This window comes from Anabrus simplex, chromosome 5 (genome assembly GCF_040414725.1).
Source record: "Anabrus simplex isolate iqAnaSimp1 chromosome 5, ASM4041472v1, whole genome shotgun sequence".
NCBI classification, from domain to species: domain Eukaryota; kingdom Metazoa; phylum Arthropoda; class Insecta; order Orthoptera; family Tettigoniidae; genus Anabrus; species Anabrus simplex.
Window position 1 is genome coordinate 387,082,803 of NC_090269.1, and position 22,906 is coordinate 387,105,708.

Below are 22,906 nucleotides of genomic sequence, written 5' to 3' on the forward strand. Positions count from 1 at the left end.
GGTTTTGAACCCCACTGCCGACGGCCCTGAAGATGGTTTTCCGTGGTTTCCCATTTTCACACCAGGCAAATGCCGGTGTTGTATCGTAATTAATACTGTGGTTGCTTCCTTCCCACTCCTAGCCCTTTCCTATCCCATCATTGCCATAAGACCTGTCTGTGTCAGTGTGATGTAAAGCAGATTGTAAACAAAAATTGTATCTTCCTGTTTAATTTTCTGATCAGGAGCATTTGCAAAAGAAGTTGCTAGAAAACCTACAAAAAGATTAGTTTTAAATGCTGTACCACTGCCAATATCCCGTGCTGAAGTGAAGTCTTAAGCATTGAATCATTTATTTGAGGTTGTAAATCACTGCTTCATTGCTGGCGAAGAATACTGAATATTCATTGTAAAAGAGCAGCTTATTGGGAGTCTGTCAAAAGGGGAACTCGCCCATTGTTAAGGCCTGGGTCTGAGTGGATTTTTTTCCATTATCTCTGTTATTGTTACCCTCCTGCTGCTGTTCTCTAGAATTCACAAATAATTACTCTTACTGCTTTCAATATTCTCTCTAAAAAAGTGAATTCCATCATCCACTTTCTGCACTAAACATCGTCACGCAACTGAAAATTGCACATTCAAGAACAAAAAAATGCCCACTCTAATTTATTTTTAAATTTTGTATTCTTTCATTCAATTTAATTGTCTGTGATGTATTTTCATGAACAAAAAGAATTACTTTTGTATTGTTAGTGGCAGTTCTAAATGCCCTATTTATATTCATTATATAAGCAAGGAGGATACATTTCTTAATAAAAATGTTACTTTATTCCCATTGATTTTCCTTCCTTCCTTTATGGATCACCATTGAGGGGGGACTGTAAATCAATGGTTCATTAGGATAATTTGAGATTGAAAGCTTACTTTTTTTACTTAGCTGTGGCTCCTCTTGCTCTGAGGGGTGTCTTTCTCCCCCAGCCACTATACTCTGCTGCTCCTGCGGCAGTGCCGGTTGGATTAGTCCCTTCTGTTACAGGTAATATTGTGCGTTTTATTGTCTGGCATGGTATGGCTTGCAGTGTGTGCTTAGCTGCATTCAAAGTTCACATGATATTTTGCTGTTATTTATTTGTTGGGAAGCACCCGTGACAAAGAAATCTTTGTTCAGACTTGACACTGGTTATCCTGGGCTCAGGTTAATTTGATGTAACTAAACCTTGGATTTTTAGGCACTTTGCTATCACAATATCAGCAAGATGAAGGGGAAAATTAATATAAAATTTATTTTCCTTTCCATTTATGCTGGGAAGATGCCTGGCATCTTAAAAATAGTGGAATTAAACTTGAATTATAAGATTAGTTCTTAGTAGCATAATTTTCAACCATACAATGTAATGCCAGACAAAGACCTTAACAACCACATTATTTATTTCTCTGAAAGTTTTGTGTCTCATACTGCAAATGAAGAAATCTCTTTAGTATCATGTTTATTGTGCAGTCTAACCTATCAGTACCTAAAAGTCTGAGGTTATTCATTTGGAGGATTATTACAAGCACATTGCCCACTTGCAGTCTCTGTTTGCACCTTTTTGCTAACTAATTTTGAAGTTTTCAATTTTTTTTACATGTTCGGAGTGTTCTAATAAATTGAGTGGTATGATAACTTTGTACTTTTTTAAGTAGAACAGTTTTGTACTCCTTTCTGTCATGAAGTGTCTAAAAATGTTTTTCTGGTGCCTCTTGTTTCCAGCTATTATGTATCCAGTAATTTTTGTTAACTACGAAGCATACAATAATCGAAATTAAAAGGGTTCCTCCTATTCAATACAAAGATATTAACGTGAATGAATCACATGTCGTTCACATGAGGTACCAGTTTCAGCTCTAAACTTGTGCCATCATCAGCCAACAAGTCAAATCGGGCAAACACAATATAACTAAAACAACTTTAAAACACACTATAACACCAGTACAGATGAATATGACCTCATGTGAACGACATGTGATTCATTCACGTTAATAAATATCTTTGTATTGAATGGGAGGAATCCTTTTAATTTCAATTATTGTAATTCCACTTCAATACGGATCATGAAATTTCTAAATACCAATACTAAACATACTCTAAAAACGTTACTGTATGATCTTGTTTGGCATATATGTATTCATGTATTGCATTTGAGGATGATTGTATTTTGAGTAGGTAGAACAGATTTCTTTTTGTCATATATATGACCCTGATAGTGCGAAGAAATTTATCAGGTGCATCTAAGCCTTACTTTCTTTTTTGTTTTTGCACATGAATTATGCCTTTTACTGTCAGTTGCTGGGGTCTGCAACTGTTTTGGAGGGGTCATACCATCTGCTGCTCATGTCAACATCACTGCTCTAAGTTTGGAAGGCATTTTATTGGAGTGTGATTGGGCGTACAGTGTATTGCTTGCGATTGCTTGGGCTATGTTTCCCATTTGGACAGTACTGTTACGAATGAATAGCAGTGTGCTAGTCACTAGCTGTTTACCTTTCCATGGGGCTAAAGATCCCAACAACTAACAGTATTAACTTGAATTGGAAGTTCTTTTTTCATAGTTGGATTTTGTATCACAGCTACATATTTTTCTCTTGTGACTTAAATACTAACACTTCAACAATTTAATTCTAGTCCTTATCTATGTAAAATAATTTATCTGTAGGAAACTCCCTAAAATGTTTGAAAGCAAAGGATTTAGGGATGGAAGAAGTTAGTGTTTGTTAAAGTAAGTGACCGATTCCCATGTGATTTTTTAGTCCACACTTATTTACTTTGAAGGTTGATTCAGCAGCTATGATGTATTGGAATTATTTACATAATTATTTCCAATACACATAATCTAGTTATTACTTTTATTGTAATCTTATTGCCTTTTACACTTCCCTGCTTAATGCCTTTTTGATAGACTACCACTTTAATGCCCAGAAGAGAAATGTCCCAACACCAAAGATCCTTTGTAACATCACTCTCCAGAGAAGATACATAGCTGAACCAGTAGGGAGGGCCAACAGAATCCTTTCATTTCCAAAGAATAAATGCTCTGACATTATTGTGTTTTATTACACCCCATCCAGGTAAGCCGGCTGTGGTTTGCTCCCATTGCTGCCACAGTGTGCTCGTGGTGGGAACAGTAAGTCTGGAATGTGTGTATGGTTTAAAGATATGTTCTGCCTACTTGTAACCAAAGAAATTCCAGGTACAGTCTGTTATATGCAGTTTTATCCAAATATGGTTAAACATGTTCAAAGTGGAATCACAAGGAACCTACATTATTTCCCATGTTGGACAAGTTTCTGCATTATACAAAAGTGCTTTTGTCATTTGTAAATGCATTCCTTGACCATCCTACCATTTTTTAACTAAGTCCTTCCCTTATTCCTAAAGCTCACAGTTTCTAATGTTGAGCCTTACCTTTCATTATATGTGTCCTTGATCCTTAAAGAATTTGATTTCTCCTGTAGTTAAGAGGCTGATAGTCTTTTGCTCCATAAAATTTCTGCCTTTACATTTCCTTTGTGTCTGGTGTTTCTTCAGTTTAGTCCAGCATTCTACAACCATCAAATTATGGTTTTACTCCCTATCTCCTTCAGGCATTACCTCCTTCCTGAATCTTCCTTACCCTGAAATAAACTAGGGTAGTACAATGTTTCCAATCCTCATTTGTGTATGCATAACTCCGTAATAGTTTTTAGTAAAGGCTAATGACCTAAACATCTTGGAGTTTTTGATGTTGGTCAATGTTTATCTTAAGGATTGAGAACCAGTTCTCCTTGTTCCAAGTGGAAAGACGCAGTATGTTACTTTAATTGTAAAGAACTGTTGAAGTGCCGTATAATCCCAAATACCGCCCGCCACTGAATAAGACCCGCACCCTAAATTTGAGATGGCAAAATACGGAAAGAAAAAAAATCAAATAACGTACCTATTTAATTTTCTTCAAATATACTGCACACATAAATTCAAACAGCTTACAATTAATAAAATTATCACAAAAATTGTAAATAAAATCGGTCCAGTACTCCGATCATTCATAATTCACTATCGTCATCTGAAGTTTCACCATAGGAACTTTCGTCACTTGCATCTTTCCACAAGTAGTCGTCCTCGCTACCATCCACTGAATTTGAAATTCCACATTTCTTAAAGCTTTTGGACATTAGATCGTTAGGAATGCGCACCCATGTGGTCTTGATCCAGTTGCATATTAGTCCCACATCAGGCCTCTTACTTGTCCGGTTGGTGTTGACGCATGATCACCATAAGACATCCATTCGGTGTACAGCTGTTTCATTGCAGTTTTGAAAGGCCGGTTCACGCACACATCCAACGGCTGTAGAATAGAATTATCGCAAGATGGGTTTTTCCTTTCCTCATATCTTTTACGTCACTTACATGTTCTCGGTAACTGTCCAGCAGAAGCATGTTTTGTTTTTGTAACAAAGCTCCCAGGCGATGTTGCCAAACGCACTTCACCCAGTCCTCAAGTAATACACTGTTCATCCAGTCGGGCTCATGTGTTCTAACAATAACACCAGATGTCAAGTTTCCTTTCAGAAGTGTTTTCCTTTTCAGAACCACATACGGAGGGAGTTTGGTTTCATCCGCTAATACACACATTACCATGCATCTTTGCTTTTCGTTACCACCTGGAGCCTGTTCCAGGGACGAACTTTGCAACTGTTCAACTTTGCACTTTCCACTTTTCAATTCTTGCCAAGTGCAAAGTCTTCTGTTCCACCATGATCTAGGTTGTACTTTTCAATTTCTTCGCAAAGTGAAAAGTCCTTGCGAATGAGTGATCCGATCGAGTTTATTCCATGAGCAAACTGTATAGGCCTAATACTTTATGATTTTAATGCTTTATTTTTCGCGGCGAACTTGACGGTGTGGTACTGTTTAACTTTTTATATCATGGGAAAGAAAGGTTAGTATTACATGAAGCTGGCTGTGCTGGAATTTGTCAAGGAGAAACGTGACATCCTTTTTGATAACTTTAAAGATAATCTCTCAAATGATGAAACACATCAATGTTTACAAGAGCACTGTCAACACATCTACACATAGAAGAAAATTCACCCTTCATTAGAAATCCCGCCGCTTTATTATGTGGGTTATGAGGCCAACGTACTGTTATGAAATATAACATTGTACGACTTTGGTAACAGTTCTGCAAATAATTGATTTTGATGTCCCATGCATTGGTGCTACACCATGTAGCGGGGCACCATTTATTAACCAACGTATATAAGCATTTGTTCTTCTTCGGAAAGGAATTGACTTTTTGTTGCATGTTTCAATAAATGACCGATCATTTTAAGAAGGGGTAATATGAAATCACTCACGAAAGTCAGTCGGAGTGAGGTTATGAAAATTAATCTTGTCTTTGTACATTCTCTTATTGGATTCTTCATCACTGTTCTCACTTGATGCTAACAAAAGCTCACGTCGTAACATGTTTACATCACTAAATAAAATTCTACGCCGAGAAACTAGTGTGCATACTTGTTAATTGACAGATGAAAAGGGAAATAATCTCTCTGCAAGATTTATGAAAACATTTCACTTCATTTCTTTGCACTTTGCATTTCTGTACCAGTAACTGTAACTTTTCACTTTGCAAGCCAAATCTGAAAGTGATGCTGGAACAAAATATGAACTGAACAGTGCAAAGTGAAAAGTTGCAAAGTTCGTTCGTGGAACAGGCCCCTGTTCTGATGGTTACACTTTTAGAATCCTTTGTGTACATTGTATTTTCCAACGGCATTTCAAAATAGACAGGTGTGTGGTCAGCATTCCCAGCAAATAAGAATTTTGCTTCATCAAATGAATAACATGACTCTGAAAGGCCGTTAAGTTTTCTTCATACGCCCTAGGGAGAAGACATGAAATAGGTGTACATCTCGGAATGCACCCCAGATTAGAACCTATATTTTGGGGGGAAAAGTGCGGGTGGTATTCGGGGTTATACGGTACTGACCAGTTCAGACACCTTTCCAAAAGCTTGAACCCAATTACAAGAATGGTTTGCAGAGTTTTTTGTATCCATGGAGAACATCAGTAGTCAGTAGCATTACCAAATGCATGTGCAGTATTAGGCTTAAATATACTGTAAGTATTTGCATTTCTTTAAGTCACAGTACAGACATTCAAATAAAGTTTCGAAACACAGCATGGAATTCCCAGCACATAGGTAGGCCTAAAATTAATTCTCTATTATAGGTAATATCTTGTACAGTACACGACTGGGTGATTTTTAATGAAGAATTAAATACTGCCTTATTTTCTGAGTGACATGCAGTGTAGGCTATAATTGGTTTTCTTATTCCCTTTGTTAATGCTTTCTGCTACTAAGGCCCAGTTTCTTCAACTCTATGTTAAATTTTACTTAACAGATGTTAACTAACAATTGTTATTAATTTAACACTTTGTTTAAAAGTGCCCTGTTTCACGAACACATTTCCAACATTTGTTACGAAACAATTGTTAAAGACAAATTAACACATTTCCGTCAGATTTCTGAACGTGTTTAGCAGTGAGCATCTTTTGTTTCTTTACATAAAGCGCTCCTAGTGGTGTGTTGAAGTAGTATTTTGTCACACAGACACATGATTGACATTATTATAGGTTATGGTTAGCGGACCGATAAGACATACACATGTCAAGTAAGAGGCAACAAAAGCGTTATTATGATGAATGTAAGACAAATGTTGTTATAGTTTTAATTTAAAGTTATGCGAGTGTGCTAAAAAATGAAAGACGGACTGTTATATCACAACATTCGATATAGCCTATTCTTATATTCTTATCACCGTGAAAATGTGATAATTAATATGTTTTGATTAATTTTCTGCCATTCCTTTATTGCGGGGAAAATAATGTAATGCCTTGTTAATGCTGCAATAGCAGCAGGAATTCTTTGCAGGATTCTACACACTCTTTTCTTGCACTCGTGAACATAGTCGCCTACAGTTGCATGAAAAGTGTCTCAAGCATAATATCTAACAAGTAGAGGCCAGACCCTGCAGTCATCTGATTTCACCAAGCTTCTATGCACCTGTGGGGAGACACTCTACGGTAACTTATGTATAAGGGTTTGTCATTACGCTTTTGTTTTCGAAAAAAATGAAGTCAGATGTCATTACACGGACTCCGCTTTGGACAAAGTGTAGGTGATAGAACACTAAAAGGCAAACAAATTTTACTTAAACATGTCAGGCCCGCAACCTAATAACTTCTGAGAAATTGATCAATCCCCGATTCCAATGCAAGGCATATATACTTGGGAGTTACATCACAGCGAAATTGAGTGGTGGCCAAGTGGTTACCGTACTTGTCTGCGAACCTCGTAGGCGTGAGTTCGAATCTCGTGCCAGATATAATCGTTGTACAAAATAAATTGTCTGCCTCTGTAGGGTAGTGGTTGGTGTGATTAGCTGTGATTAGAGGCCCGGGTTCAATTCCAGACTCTGCCACGAAATTTGAAAAGTGGTACGAGGTCTGTAACGGGGTCAACTAAGTAAAGGTGGGTTTGATTTCCACCTCAGCCATCCTGGAAGTGGTTTTCCATGGTTTCCCTTCTCCTCCAGGCAAATGCCAAAATGGTACCTAACTTAAGGCCACGGCTGCTTCCTTCCCTCTTCCTTGTCTATCCCTTCCAATCCTCCCACCCCACCTGTTCAGCATAGCGAGGTACTGGTCATCCCCCAGTTGTATACCCAACGCAGAGTCTGAAGCTCCAGGACACTGTCCTTGAGGCGGTAGAGGTGGGATCCCTCGCTGAGTCCGAGGGGAAAACCGACCCTGGAGGGTAAACAGATGAAGAATAAGAATAAATTAATATTTGAGGGAACGTCAAGATAAAAATTGGAACAAAAATGTGCTAATTGCAGTAAACTAATTTTCTGCCTGAAATTGATATAGGCCTAAACGTTCTCACTGTTACTGCTAGATCTTTTTTTCTGTCTGCATATATATATTAATTTGAGGTAGAAAATAAAGTTTCATTGCAATTTGATTATTAATTTTCTTCGCATTTTTACCTCACATTCCCTGAAATAATGATTTAATTTGTATAAAGAAGTATGTTTAGGGCGGGGCTCGAACTCACGTCGTCGCGGTTCAGAGACAAGTACGATGACCACTCGGCCACTGCTCCACTTGTCTGGATTGAAACTCTTCAAATGTATACCAGTACGCGTTGCATTAGAATCGGGGGATTCATACATTTTTCAGAAATTATTAGGTTGCGGACCTGACAAGTTCAAGTACAATGTGATCGCATTTTAGTGTTCTATCACCTCCATGTGGTCCGAAACGGATCCTGCCTCACGATATTTGTCCTCACTGTTGGAAACTCTAACCTGTTTTCAATATCGTCGTACCTTGTTCATTATGGCTTTGGTAATTGGAAATATTTCTTCTGACAACTTTAAAAAGTTATTACTTAATATGGGTTGTCCTTTGCCTTCTTCAGTTTATAGTCTTCATACAGCAGTTCAGCTTCAAACTTACGTCTTCTACATGCATCCATTTTGATATTTTAGCAGTTGTTCAGAGGTTTAACACAGGGCTGCTGCCAGGTTAATTTAACACAAGTATTAACAATTTGTAAGAGTTAACAATTTTTGATGAGACAACCATTATGTTAAATTATGCGTTAAAGTCTCCTTAACAGCAGAGTTAACACTTACCATTCGTTGAAGAAACCGGGCCTCAGTTCAATAAAAATTCACTTTTAGAAAGTCACATTAGGCTTCTTTCTTCGTTTCTGCTCAATAGTAGACATGATTTATGCAAATTATTTGCAAACCCCAAATGGAATCAAAAACTCGTTTAAAATTCGATAGTGGCGGCAGCACGTAATCATTTGTTTTCCGTACGTCAGTATGAAAAATTTGCGGTTAGAACTCGGATTGAAACGAAAACTTAGTTCTGGTAAACCAAGATAATAAATTCTGTGTTGAATACGGAAGAGTGCGTTATCCGAGATAATGACATATCCGAGTTTTGGAAATCTAAGATAACAGCAGAAGTTACCGACGTTGGTGAATACGGGCCTAAAACACTTCTCACACAGGGTCTCTTCTTATTGGACAGTAACACGACCGGTGGTGGATAATTCTTTTTGTGCAATGTAAACACTTGAAATGGACACACCGACGAAATCTGATGTTAGTTTTGAGATACAGTAATACCTTGTTAATTCAAAGTCTTTGTAATACAGAGATTGGACTTCCAATTACGTGATTTCGAATTAACAGCCATCTTGTAATTCAGAAATGCCAACCCTTGCCAGTTTTCGCAGATTCTGCTTTACCCAGTACTGCCTACTATGTGGTATTGTGGCGTTCCTTAAAACGCTGCATACAAAAGAATTACAATTTCACTATTTTCAACTATGAAACACACTATAGATACACGAAGTGAGAGAAAGTGCGGAAAGCTACCCCTGCACGTTCCGGAAGACGCATTCTATCGTGACGTGTAGAAATTTTGAATTTAAATTACTCTGTAAAATACGGTACTATTTTAAAAAAATGTAGCCAGTTTTGAATTAAAAGTCTGAATTGTTTTCCGCTTGCAGGAGCTATGTATTTATACCTCAATGTTAGTTCTCTAGAACATTCAGGGTTCGGCTGGAGATCAAACGTTCCCGTCGTATCTTCCAGAAATTGCATGGATGAACTAGATGAAGACAACAATAGAGGAAGGGCCGTGGCATGTACTCGGGCTGGGAAGTTCCCTGAGCTGGCTTATCTCCTTTCAGGCAATACCGAAGGGGCTCCGACAAGGCTGAAGGTCGCTTGAGCATGTAACAATATGGAAATCTCTGAACAAAGTATCCAAGAAGTAAGGAAAATGGCTTAAATTATTCTTCCAAGTGTTAACATCTTTGTAATATTGAGGTATCCTATGCCAGGTATTAGTACTCTCAATCTAATGCAACCAGCTATGTTATTTTGAAAACTGATAGATTGCCAGAGAATATAAGTTGTCCATCTGATGAGGTATTTTAGTCCCATATCCTTTGACTGTTCTGTATCATTTGTGACTTTGTGTTCTGATGAATAGTATGGCTACATCAGACAAATTTGTGTCCATAGCTGTGTGTGCAGTCTAATCCTAGAAATTGGATAGCTTTTGGTCCACTTTCTCCAAATTGAGTTCAACCTGGTATAAATTAAACCCGTTTAACTTTAGTATGTATTTTAAACCTGCGTCCATTTTCTCAATCAATCAATTTCTGACACTCGTCCGTTTATACTGATGTCAAGTGAGCGCTAGCGTTGGCTGTATTGAAAGAATAGTCGAAGGCATGGTCGATTGGAATTGGCCAATCAAAGCCAAGTAATTCAATGACCGACATTTTTGTGTTAATATCAGTTGTTTGTGGTGAATTAATGCTATTGTACATAGTGAATAAAGTAGAAATTCAGTGGGAAATTAGCTCTACTGTTAAATAAATAGTTTACATTTGTGCGAAGTGGTGTTGTATAATTTTACCCATTGTTGTCTACAATTTCTTGGAGAGCACTTTTATTTCTTTTTATTCTCTAACATGCTTTACCACAAACAAGTACCGTGGGCCTAATATGTGTTTTTCGATGCCTATATTGTCTTATGGAACACATGGGAATGTTGAAATATTGAAATCCTGGTCTTTTAGCAATACTGTATATCTTTCCTCAGAAAAATCAACATTTATGTGAATTTTAAGTAAACAAATTCCAAGCTTGCTCGAGATTTATCTCCTATTAAAATCCATCGCCCTCGGCTGGGATCAATCTCTCAAACCTCGGATCCATTAGACAGACCGGTGAGGATGTATTATTTGAAGATGTATTTCTTGATTCTATACCAGTTTATAACATAACCTAGTTCCTGGTATGTAGTACTGTATGCATAGTATTCTTCGTATAGCATTAATATTTCTATTGCTGGTATGCTGGAAGAAAGATTCTTAACTATAATTTATTTTATTACTACTGTAGTTTACTAGCAAGCATGAAACACTTTTATTACTTTCCTGATCCCATAAATATTTATTGAACTACAGTATATATGATAGTATGAAGGGTGCGCTGTACTGAGTGGCTCAGACAGTTGAGGTGCTGGCCTTCTGAACCCAACTTGGTAGGTTCGATCCTGGCAGAGTCCGGTGGTATTTGAAGGTGCTCAAATACGTCAGCCTCGTGTCCGTAGATTTACTGACATATAAAAGAACTTGTGCGGGACAAAATCCCGGCACCCCGCGTCTCCGAAAACGGTCAAAAGTAGTTGGTGGGACGTTGAAACAGTACTATTATTAGGAATGGGGAGGGTAAACCCTGGTGTCGACATATCCTACTGGTATCTGAATAGCACCAAGGGCTCTAGTCAGGGCTTAGCATCGCCATCTGACGGACAAATCAGCATCAGCAGCCTTAATACCCCCACTCCATATAAAAATGGCAGACAGGTTCGGGTTTGAATCCAGGCTTTTGGCACGCAATCTAGCCTTTAGAAATTGTATACCACCACCTCTTCTAGTGTGCCGGCCAACATCTGATGGTAAAAATATTGCCGACCACCTGGATTCGAACAGTCTAGTTACTGTTTTGGGCGACGCTGACCTAACGTGTTAACGACCACAGCCATCAGACACCACACGTAGATAGGTCGTATTACACAGCTTATAGACAAATACATTTATGCCACACATTCATGCCACCAACACTATTTTATATAATATTATAAGGAGACTGCAGTTGAAGGTCTGTGGTCCCCATTGTTAACACATTCACGCCCATCTTCTGAGCAGCTATTTAAAGGGCTGGCCCAGCTATTCCAGCTGTTAGTGGCAGAGCAAACACCAACAACAAATTCTTTTCGCAATAAGTTCTAAACAAGATATGGAAACAAAATTTTGCACATACCTTAATGAAGTCCTCTAGTGTCTCGGTAGGGTGTGTTAGGTAATGTTACACTTTCCTGGGTGAATGGGAACACCACACTTTCCACAAAAATAGCGTGTTTCACTAATAATTTTACTTTTGAAGCACACTTTGCATCTTCTTCAGGGGAACTTGACTATATTTGATGGTGGAAACTTCAAGAGGATATGCTCTTTTCTCTTCCCATCTAACCTAAATGATGGATTCTTGGCTGGTGCCCTTTTTGGCGGCAAAATCGCGAGACGTTGACTTGGAGCTGATGATGTAGATGGAGCTGAGATTTCTGAGAGAGGTGACTGTACTTTTATGTCGGGTTCACTTTTTCCCCCGTTTGAGAATTTCCTGGTGTTCCTTCAGATCTTTTGGTACACCCCTATTTGACCGTATTGTTCCACATACGGCAGTGCTCTGTTCCCGTAATTGTTTCACGAGTCCAACGCTATTTGTAATAATTGTCCATATAAACTGTATACCCCTGGCCAAGATAAATTTCAAGCAGCTGAAAAACTGTGCTTTGTAAATTCGCATCACTTGCATTTATATTGTCCCTACACGCCATGGTTAGACTTCAGAACGCGATAATACACACGCTTGTGCAATAACAAACCAACTACGCAGCTAGTTGTGCCAGCGCTAGGCTACCTTCAGAAACAAAACAAAGAAAGTGCATTGGGAGCGAAAATTACCGTGGCCATGTGGTTTTTGGTGAGTAGAAGCATTCATAAGGGTATTACTTTCATCTCTCGCACATATTTGTGACCAAAATAGATCCCAGCTGCGCAGGAACGGTTCGAGTTCTAGGTTGCGCTTATCCGGGGTAACTCGGATACGGTCCACAGCATGGTCACGCGCTGTAGGCAATAACTCGGATACGGGCGTGAATGTGTTAATAAGAAAAATGCCAGCTGCATAATATCTTAAAGCAACCACAATCATTGCTGCCGGGCTGAGTGGCTCAGACGGTTGAGGCGCTGGCCTTCTGACCCCATTTTGGCAGGTTCGATCGTGCCTCCGCCCGGTGATATTTGAAGGTGCTCAAATACGCCAGCCTCGTCGGTAGATTTACTGGCACGTAAAAGTACTCCTGTGGAACTAAATTCTGGCACCTGGGCATCTCCGAAAATTGTAAAAGTAGTTGGTGAGACGTAAAGCCAATAACATAATTTATATTATAACAATTATTGCTTATAGCAAAATAGCATTATTCTGTGCAGTTGATGTTTAAATGAATACTTCGCTGTTCCGATTTTCCAGATTTGTGAACTTTTGTTGGAATGCGGCTTTTTAACCTCAGTTGCACATCAGAATCATTTCCTATTTAATCAAAGACTTTAATAAATTCTTCCATTTTTCTAATGGTAATACTACGTTCTAATTTTAAAGTACTGCAGTACTAGTAGTCAAAACTAACCATTCTACTAGGAAAATCACAGATACATTAACAAAATTCAAGAAGGCTGAATACAAACAGGAGTTTAAACCTACATTATAGAAGGTTTAACTTTGAACCATGTGTAAGCTCTGTACAAAGTTTAAACCAATGTGGGAAAAATGAACATTAGTTTAAACTAGACTTAAAGCAGATTAAAATTAACCTAGTTTAAGCTTGTTTGGAGAAAACGGCCCTATGTCTTGTTAAGTTTTTAGTTTATTCTTGGTGCTTAAGGACTGTTGTTTTTTTCCCTGCAAGATCTTTTGTATGCTGGCTATACAAATTGTGCTTATAAGAGATTTATATAGAATTTGATGTTTAAAGATTGCATAACACTATATATTATAAAATTATAAAGTTTGTAATATTTGTTGTTTCACAGCTACTGAGCCACCTAATGGACCGAGTCCAGTGGGGCTTGTTCCAGCAATGGATAGTGGCCTGGAGTGCAATTCCAGTGGCTTAGTGACATCACAGCATCATCACATGACTGCCGAGACTGTGTATCAGGAGAATGTTGCTCAGGTGCCTGTGATGACTGTTCCACCACCAGTGTCTGTACCACCACCTGCTCAGCCTGTCATGACCTCCATATATAACATGATTCCTGCCATGCCTCTGCCTAATGTTTATGTTGGCAATGTCACAGCAAATGTCAATGTGCAGAGCTATGTTGGCAGTCATTTGGCAACATATCCACAGCAACCTCAAGTGTATCAAGCTCCTAATGAGTCTTCTGTTCCCCACGAGATGACCTCTCCAAATGCTACCAGGAATAGTTCCAGTGTGCGTCGTAATCGTGGTGGGAAGGTGAGCAACAAGAGAGCAGAAGGTGGCCAGTATGTGAACCCAAGGAGCTCCGCCAGCCTTGTACATGAAGTGCTTACTCCAACTGCAGTGATGGAGTCTCCTCCTACAAGTGCTCCTCTACAGCCGCAGAATTATCACATGTATCCAGTTCCTCCCATTCCTTACCATCAACAGACTTACTACACTTCTACTGCACAGTCACCTCATGCAGGTCATCTATCCCCACATCCTTCAGCGCAGCATGCTACGGGACCACCCCTCTTCTTACAGAACATCTACACTCCTCACCCTCAACCTATATATAGTACCTTCCCACCTCATCAGCCTCATCTCTATACTAATGCATTACCTGCTGCTGCTGTGCCATCAACAGAGTCTTCTACTGTAACTGGATATGGGGTAGAGGATCTATCTAATGACCGAGTCATAGTTGAAGAAAAGGAAATAGAAGACTTGAACAACATTCAGCCCACTCAGCATGTTCCCTCGTACCAGAGTGATGTAGCTGAAGATCACCTGCATCATAATGGTAATGACAGTGTGAAAACCACGCAAGACATTGATACAGAGAGTTGTAATGTTGTTAGTTCTGTAGTTGTAAATAACAGTAATATGCTAGGAAATAGTTCACAGTTCACGAGTGATAGAATTGTGCACCATCAGAATGTTACTTTTTCAGAAGTTAGGAGTGAATCTGTAAATAACAATTACACACCTTCTGAGCCTGTTACTACCTCGGAGGTTGTACAGGACAGCAGTGCAACATCAAATGTGTTGGACAGGGTACCTAACAGTATTAATACTGATTCTAGTGACAGTAGTGTTCCTACCATGGAGGTGAAACGAGACAATATAGCTGTTCAGACTTCACAACCAGAAAAGTCTCAGAAATTGGAATCTGTCAAATCGGTGCCTGGTGTTCCCAGCTTGCCATTTCCTTCTAACCAAAAGAATCTTGCAGGAACCAGCACGCCTTTCCAGCGACAGTCTGGAGCGAATTTCCCTGGCACCCCGAGTGAGGTGAATTCACCTGTTACGCCATCACAGACTCCTCTCGATAGGTCTTGGGCAAGCTTATTCAATAATAATGCTAGTGGAGTGCACATTAATAGTCCGTTGCCATTCGATACTGCTAGGATACCAACTGGACACAAACCAGTGGCCACAGTGCCACCCTTTCCAAGTTCCACAGCTGTTGTAACTCATGCAAGTGATGCAGCTCGTAAACCTTCAGATTGTGCGACTGTTTCTTCTGCTTCTGTGTCGGAGGCTTCAAAAAATTTCCCACCTTTGACTCGTGGCCAGTCTCCTGCATCAATGATGGATCCTAACCTTTACCGACTTGGAGGTAAGTGATCGAATATAGTCTAGCTTAGTTCCCGTTTCTAAGTCTCTTGGTTAAACTCAGGCGCTGTTTATTTTTTGTCTTGCATATTAGCCTCTCGTTTTTTGTCAGTTTTATTGAAATACAGAAGTAGTCCTCCATAGCAAGAACCCCATTGTAATAAGTTTTCTTATGTCTTTTTAAAATTCCTATATTAAACTGTGTATTACCTTTGTTACAAGAAACTTTTCACTAATTCATCCGTTATTATGAGTGATTTAGCATGCAATTTTTCAGTTATCAATATGTACGCACTCTGATTATATTGAATGCAATCAATCATCTTTGGTATTGATTTCTCGCTGCGTGCAGTACCAAGCTCTTTTGTCCACATTTGAAGGCATTCGGTAATGCCCATCGGCTGCTGTACACAAACATTCAAATTCAAAACTGAAGAGGGGAACAGATTTTTGTGATAAATATGGACATGACCTGGCTGATAAGTTAACAAGTTACGAATGAAGGCTGAAAGTGAAATATTGCAAATTTTAATGCTAGGTACTGAAATTGAGAATGTGGTAAGGTGTGCATCACTGGTTTCAGTGATTAATTTATATATTCATGCAACTGGTTAAATTAACATTCATTCTTCACATAGTATCAGAATTAGAAAATACAGTAAAACATTAATTCGAAGTCGTTCCGACTGAAAAATTGGACTTTAAATTACGTGATTTCAAATCAACCGCCAATTCGTAATTCAGAAGTGCCAACCCTTGCCGTGTTACAAAATATTCTAAGGCCCAGTTAACCTTGATTCACAGTTTAAACTAGTTTAAACCTTTCAAATGCCATGAAAAAAAAACTATTTCTGAAATGTATCCAACAAGGTGCATTTACAATGTTAAAATAATGCACTTAGATAAATCACTGACAAACATAACCTCATGCAACGAAAGAAAAAAATCACACGATTTAAGGACGGGGATAATTATGCTGGTTCCCCTGTGCAAATGCATGTCGGATTACTCTACTGTTTAAATTTTTAGATGCCTTGTACTTGCACAGAAAGTGCCAGATGCCCATAAAACATTGTGGCTTATCGAACTTTCCTGTGACGAGGGGAGGAATTATCTCGCTTCCGCCTGCATTACAACCCAGTACAATGACTCCACACCCTTGTACGATTTCCCGGCTGACACTTTCTCCTTTAAAACCATCAGACCGTTTGGGCTTGGCATTAAAAGAAAGCAATGCAGTTTCATCGCCATCGTCGGGTGTTCGCGGATTCTGTTTCTCCGCACACTGCCCAATGCGTGATATTATGGCGTTCCTTAAAACGTTGAGTACAAAAGAATTCAGATTTCACTCGAACTTAGCAATTATGAAGCACACTGCAGACACACCGAAGTGTTTGAAATGCAGAAATATCCCCTGCGCGTTCTGGAAGACTCGTTCTATCATGATGCGGATAAATTTTAAATTTAAAGTACTCTGTAACATACTAGTGTTCTGAAATGTAAAGGCAGTTTCGAATTAAAAGTCTGAATTTCGGAAATGCAGCCGACGTTGTAGTTCGAATCACGAATTATCAGCATTTTGAATTAAACAATTTAAATAACATTCAAAACCGTATCTCATGTTTCCAGGAACGAGAGCTTCTTTGAATTTGGCTGGATTTTGAATTAACCAATTTCAAATTATTGAGGTTCTACTGTAACTAGTAAGCTGCAGTAAGGGAATCAAATCTCTTCTTAACAGTATCACTATATAGGCTTCTGTAGCAAATGTCTGTTTTCTTACTCAAAAAAGCATCAACTAACCTAACTGAATATGCATCACAAAAACATATTTTAAGCCCCAGTAATGACCTTTTCGTTACAAATTTATGTGGGAACAGCCCATTTGAAATTCACATGGATTCAGTCTGCGTGCCAATGTTACAACAGCTGTCTCATATCAAATATGAATTGTGACTGAAATATCTCACTTCTATGTAACCGGAACCTCACGTTGTGCCAGCCAATTTCTTGGTGAAAGTAGGAAAGTTTACAACCAGGAAAGGCATTACAATTGGTATGAAATGGCAGTTTGTTCAAAACAATCAGCATTTCAACACTGTTACTTCAAGCAGAGCCTGAACGCCTCTAAGGCTGAATGCCTTCTAGCCAATGTTGGCAACGATACGGGTATCTCTTGGGAGTCCCGTGAGGCGAAAGGCTCCAAACAGTGTGACTTTACTAGGCGCATCTCGTCAGAGGTGCACTCCTTACAGGCCCTGTGACTTTGCCGAATGGAGCAACTCGGGCGGTCGTGTCGGGATTTATCCCTTCCATCTACCTGCTCCTAGCGGTCGATCATGGGTGTACCTCTGTTCGATGTCTGGATTTGGAATCGTAAGTTCAATTTCATTAAAATTTGTGATACACTTCTAGGCTTTTGTGAAAAACTTTTAGATTTCTTAGTTAAACAGCGTCGTCTGACTTAACCGTGCATGTTGAGTAATTTTTGCTATAAATTTATGTGGGAAGTCTCTGAAATTCAGCCAGGTGCGAAATCACATAATCTAACTTCTGAAATGAGGGGAGCACATTGTCATATCATGAAGTATCATATTCTTATTTAATTTCAGTACCTAGTATCAAAATTAAGGAATCGTTTACTTCAGATTTTACTTCTAATGAGTTAACTGCTGTCTGCCATATTATTTATTCACTTTTTGTGTAAACCTGCTCACGCCTCTTGCTTAGAACTTCAGCTGAATGCTCAAAAGAGAGTATATGCAGTGTTGCCACTAAACATGAATTAAATTACTCTAACAATCAAAGTTTTACCTTAAATTACCCTAGATTTTAAAAATATATGAATATTAAAAAAATAGTATAACATGAAGATGCTAGTAAATAGATGAAACTATATTTTTCTGTAAGGGAAACAAAAGTATATTCTAGACCAGGGGTACTGAACTTAATGTGGGTGGGCTGAATGGCAGATTATAAACTAACCGCGGGCCACATATTCCTCCCCTCACCTTCCCTAACACAAATACATCCATACACCAAGTTGCCCCCTTCTTGCAATCTGGCCGTGTGGTTAGGGGAGTGCAGCTGTGAGCTTGCCTCCGGGAGATAGCGGGTTCAAACTCCACTGTCGGCTACCCTGAAGATGTTTTTTTTGTGATTTCTCATTTTCACACCAGTCAAATGCTGGGGCTGTAAATTAAGGCCACGGCCGCTTCCTTCCAACTCCTAGGCTTTTCCTATCCCATCGTAGTCATAAGACCAATGTGTCGGTGCGACGTAAAGCCATTAGAAAAAAAAAAAAAATGTTCTCAAATTCATTCTTCAGTAAGTCAGTCGACTTAATAAACCGATCATATTGCACTGAACTGTTTACATTTGCTTCTTGAAGTTCCTTACAACATGAAAAGTGTGAGAACATGCCTTCTCCAATGGTTGTTGAAATTTAAGTTTATTTTGGAAAGCTAACACATAACAGTACACTTCATTTTAAAAAAAGCATTCCTTTCCCTTGCAATCCCTTATTCAAAATATTTAAATGTATGTTAAATCTGTGAGTATTGTGAAATCCCACATCCACTTTTTGTCCCCAAATTCTGCCACTTCTTTCTGTTTCATGTTCATAAATGTTCTTACATCTTAACAACAAAGGTTAAAGAAGCACTTCACCGGGCGAGTTGGCCGTGCGCATAGAGGCGCGCGGCTGTGAGCTTGCATCCGGGAAATAGTAGGTTCGAATCCCACTATCGCAGCCCTGAAGATGGTTTTCCGTGGTTTCCCATTTTCACACCAGGCAAATGCTGGGGCTGTACCTTAAGGCCACGGCCGCTTCCTTCTAACTCCTAGGCCTTTCCTATCCCATCGTCGCCATAAGACCTATCTGTGTCGGTGCGACGTAAAGCCCCTAGGAAAAAAAATGGAAGCACTTCAGGATATTACCACGACTAAGCCAGTGTACTTCGCTATAATAAATTACATTGCTGTAATCACAATTTTCAGCCAGACACTACTGGAATTGCCGATGATTGTGTTCATGTGATGTCACCATGTTCATCACGTAAATTTATTACTCTTCTACATAGCACTTGTTGAACAATGCAGTGTGATTCAAGAAGCATGTCATTATTTCTGTTACTAAGTTTGTTTCTTTCTTCCAATCCTGTTTTTGTAAACACTCGTATTCCTTGCTCCGTTATAGTTGTCAATCCATCCCATCATAAATTGAGATCTTTCAATGTTTTTCTCAGTTGGAGAAACAAATCCTTGCCTGGTGTAGTTCCATGTGGATGCTTCTTGAACATGCCAGCTCCTCTCTGTTATTTTGCATGCTTTGTCAGTGCCATGCATAAAAAAAGTTGTGCTGTATCGTGGACGTCAATACTTTTCATCCAAATCCAACAAAAAGTACTCGAATGATTTTGATTTTTCGCGTAGTTGTAAACACAAATTAACCCCCGGGTTTGTCTGTTCTTTTCATTATTTTCCGCGATAAGCGGACCAAATTTATCAGTTGTTTGTTTTCAGGACACTTTTCTTATATTACAGAGTATACAGTTCTTCAGAAACTCGTCAGAAAATTGTTTCCCTTTTGCAGCCAATAAACGTGCAACTATAAATGACGCGGACTGCAACTATATTTTATCTCGATTTGTTTCGTGAGCATTTGCTTTTAAATGGTGGGACCTTCAATTAAATTTGAAATCTTTTCCTTCTCTAGTACTCCATCATATTTATTACCTTCAGATCTGTGCTTAGAATCCTAATGCTGCCTGATTATTCTTTAAAAAAACTGAAATAGTTTCCTTGCATATCAAGACACATTACTTTTCCACTGTTCTCAATACAAAAATAGTCATCAGTCCATTTTTCTTTAAAAACACTGCACTAACTGTCCACTTCTCTATTTTAAAAAGGAACATTTGTGTTCACAACTTAGTCTTAAAACGACTTTAAATATCAGTAGTTAGTAAGAACGTTAGTTCACTATAAAGTAATAAGATAAAGTAAAGTAGTTAACCACAATGAACCTCCCAAAGCACTTTGCGGGTGTAAACTGTCAATTTTCTGTGGATGTCCCAAGATAACTGCACCTATATAATTCCCCGTGGAATCCAATAGGTCTCTCTCTCTCTCTCTCTCTCTCTCTCTCTCTCTCTCTCTCTCTCTCTCTCTCTCTCTCTCTCTCCGAGGAAGTCTGCAACTGTAATTCCAAGATACGAATGGAGAAAGTCTAATCCTTACCTGCTTTTAAGGTAGGAATAATTATGCATCTTAGAACTTTCCTTACTGGCCAGTAAAAGAAATATTGTGTCAAAAAGAAAACTATGAATAATTATGAGATTTTTCTGATGGTGTTATCTCCTTTCTCCATAAATTACAGCAAAGTTCTTATTAACCAGGTTTTCCGGTATGTACAAGAACATAAACTGAGACTTTAGCACTCTAAAATCTCGGTCATGGGGCCACATAAAATGTCTTTGTGTGCAGAGTCTGGCCTGCGGGCTGTATGCAGAGCATCCCTGTTCTAGACCTAGAGTAATAATTTCTGTTAGTTGCTAGCTGAGGTTGGGAGAATGGAACTTCGTGTGTGTGTGATGTAAATTGAATGCTGCACTAACCTCATTATTTCTGTAAGAATGCCCAATAACCTTTACACTGATTATTTCCATTTTCAGATACAGTGTCAGTTAATTAACCCCTCAGCGCCTTCCTCTATGCGTTGTGTAGACCCTCTTTTCTTCCGTAGCCGCCGATCTCTATACGTGGTATAGACCTGTACATGGTTTTGCATTTATGGCTTTAGCGCGAAGAGTTTTGGAGTTATGGATTTGCAAATTGTTTTTTTTTTTCCAAGAAGAAATGTTGGGGTTTATCAGTGTTGTAAAATAAGAATGAAGATCATTAAAATGTAGTTGTTTTTGCAAGGGTAAATATTTGTCAAGTGAGTCTGAGCACTAGTAATCTCTGCTTTTTTAAGTCCTTCATTCTTTCCCACATAATAAAATAAAGAAATGATGATCTGCAAAGTTTGTCTTTTCGCGTGATGTTCTTTGCTCTATTTATACGTTGAGAGTGCGAATTATTTATTATATTGTCTTTATTTCTCGGCTTGTAATATTTTCGTAACTCTCCACGAGCGCTCTGTGTAGGCATCAGTTAGTGCTGCTTTCTGTCATACGATATGAGAACCAGTTGTTCATGGTATATATCTCGCTTAAAAGACGATGTCTCAACCTTTTATCTGAAATATGTATCGTGTTGGTTTGTTTCGTCATGAATGTTATTCCCCTCACTCAGTTTCGTCCTGCTGCTTACGGTCTCGCTGCAGCTTCATGAGTCCGTGTGACGCGCTGCGCTCAGTCGTGGTTTGACTGACAGTAATGTGCTTGAAATATTGTATAATTCAGATGAAAGTTTAGTCTGAAGGAGTAGTGACAGTATTAGCAACAGTGATAATGAAATAAATGATGTGGCTGTGGTGGATGCAGTGGCAAATGAGTGATGATGAGGAGGAACCATACTTGAAAATTTCGTGTAGGAGACTTGATAATTATACAGGTCAAAGGAAAGTTTTCAACAGTGAATTCGGATTTCTAAATTCTCTAATAATATCAATACAAGTCACAGCGACGAACACTGAGCAGTTAGGCCTATCTTATCGGGTTCAGCTGGAAGAGGGTTTGTTTACAAAATAAGCTCGCTCAGCCGGGGAACGAAATATTCAAGGCCGGCGTGCGTCAGATAATACAGTTCCAGGGTTGCAGGAAAGACATTTTATCATGAAATTATCACTAAAGGGTGAGAAATACAAACCTCAGATGTATCGCGCGTTCAAAACACGGCAAAAAGACGTCGGTGTACTGCTGCCACGAGTGTGACGTTGGTAGCTGTCTCGAAGAGTGCTTCGAACTCTTATCACATGAAACTAAATTACTAAGGTAAAGTGCAGAAATTGTCATTATCTGCATGTACATAGTTCTATCATAAGGAATTCAAAATTTTGTGAATATCCGGCTACTCTTATGCTTGTAGTAACGCTTTAAGTGAATCAATGTATTTCAGTCGTGCTTGGTTGAAATCTCATCCCGCCGTGGGGTAGGAAACTCCTAAAATGGCTGCGACGCTGAGGGGTTAAGATATTGTTTTCAAATTTAGGATTAGAAATATTTTGTTTCGTCAGTGTTACAGAGCCTTAACTTTACACTATAAAATTAAATCTTCATTTCTCTTAATAAGATCAATACACACAAATATAATTCTATCTGTCAGGTAATTAGCCTGAAGGCTGGTTGGATCCTCAAATAGCACCATCAAAGCTCATGAGGTTACAGGGAAACCGCAGAACCCGTTTGCGGATTCAAAATGAAGCGTACGAGG

At 38.9% G+C, this 22,906-nt stretch overlaps 1 protein-coding gene and 1 non-coding gene across 5 annotated transcripts in view; both read left to right on the forward strand.

The window, feature by feature from the left end:
- The window catches only part of LOC136874159 (ubiquitin carboxyl-terminal hydrolase 10), a 180,120-nt gene that overhangs the window by 42,477 nt on the left and 114,737 nt on the right, over positions 1-22,906 (forward strand). For 2 of the 4 annotated variants that reach the window (XM_067147739.2, XM_067147738.2), the window contains 2 exons: positions 917-1,015; positions 13,758-15,533. In XM_067147739.2, the coding sequence (XP_067003840.2) occupies positions 917-1,015; positions 13,758-15,533 (1,875 nt within the window). The remainder of the gene's footprint in view (positions 1-916; positions 1,016-13,757; positions 15,534-22,906) is intronic. The other 2 variants (XM_067147741.2, XM_067147740.2) reach the window with 2 other exon arrangements.
- On the forward strand, positions 3,074-3,211 carry LOC136875167 (small nucleolar RNA snoR639/H1). Its single transcript, XR_010860406.1, has one exon. It is a non-coding gene; the product is annotated as a small nucleolar RNA snoR639/H1 (small nucleolar RNA).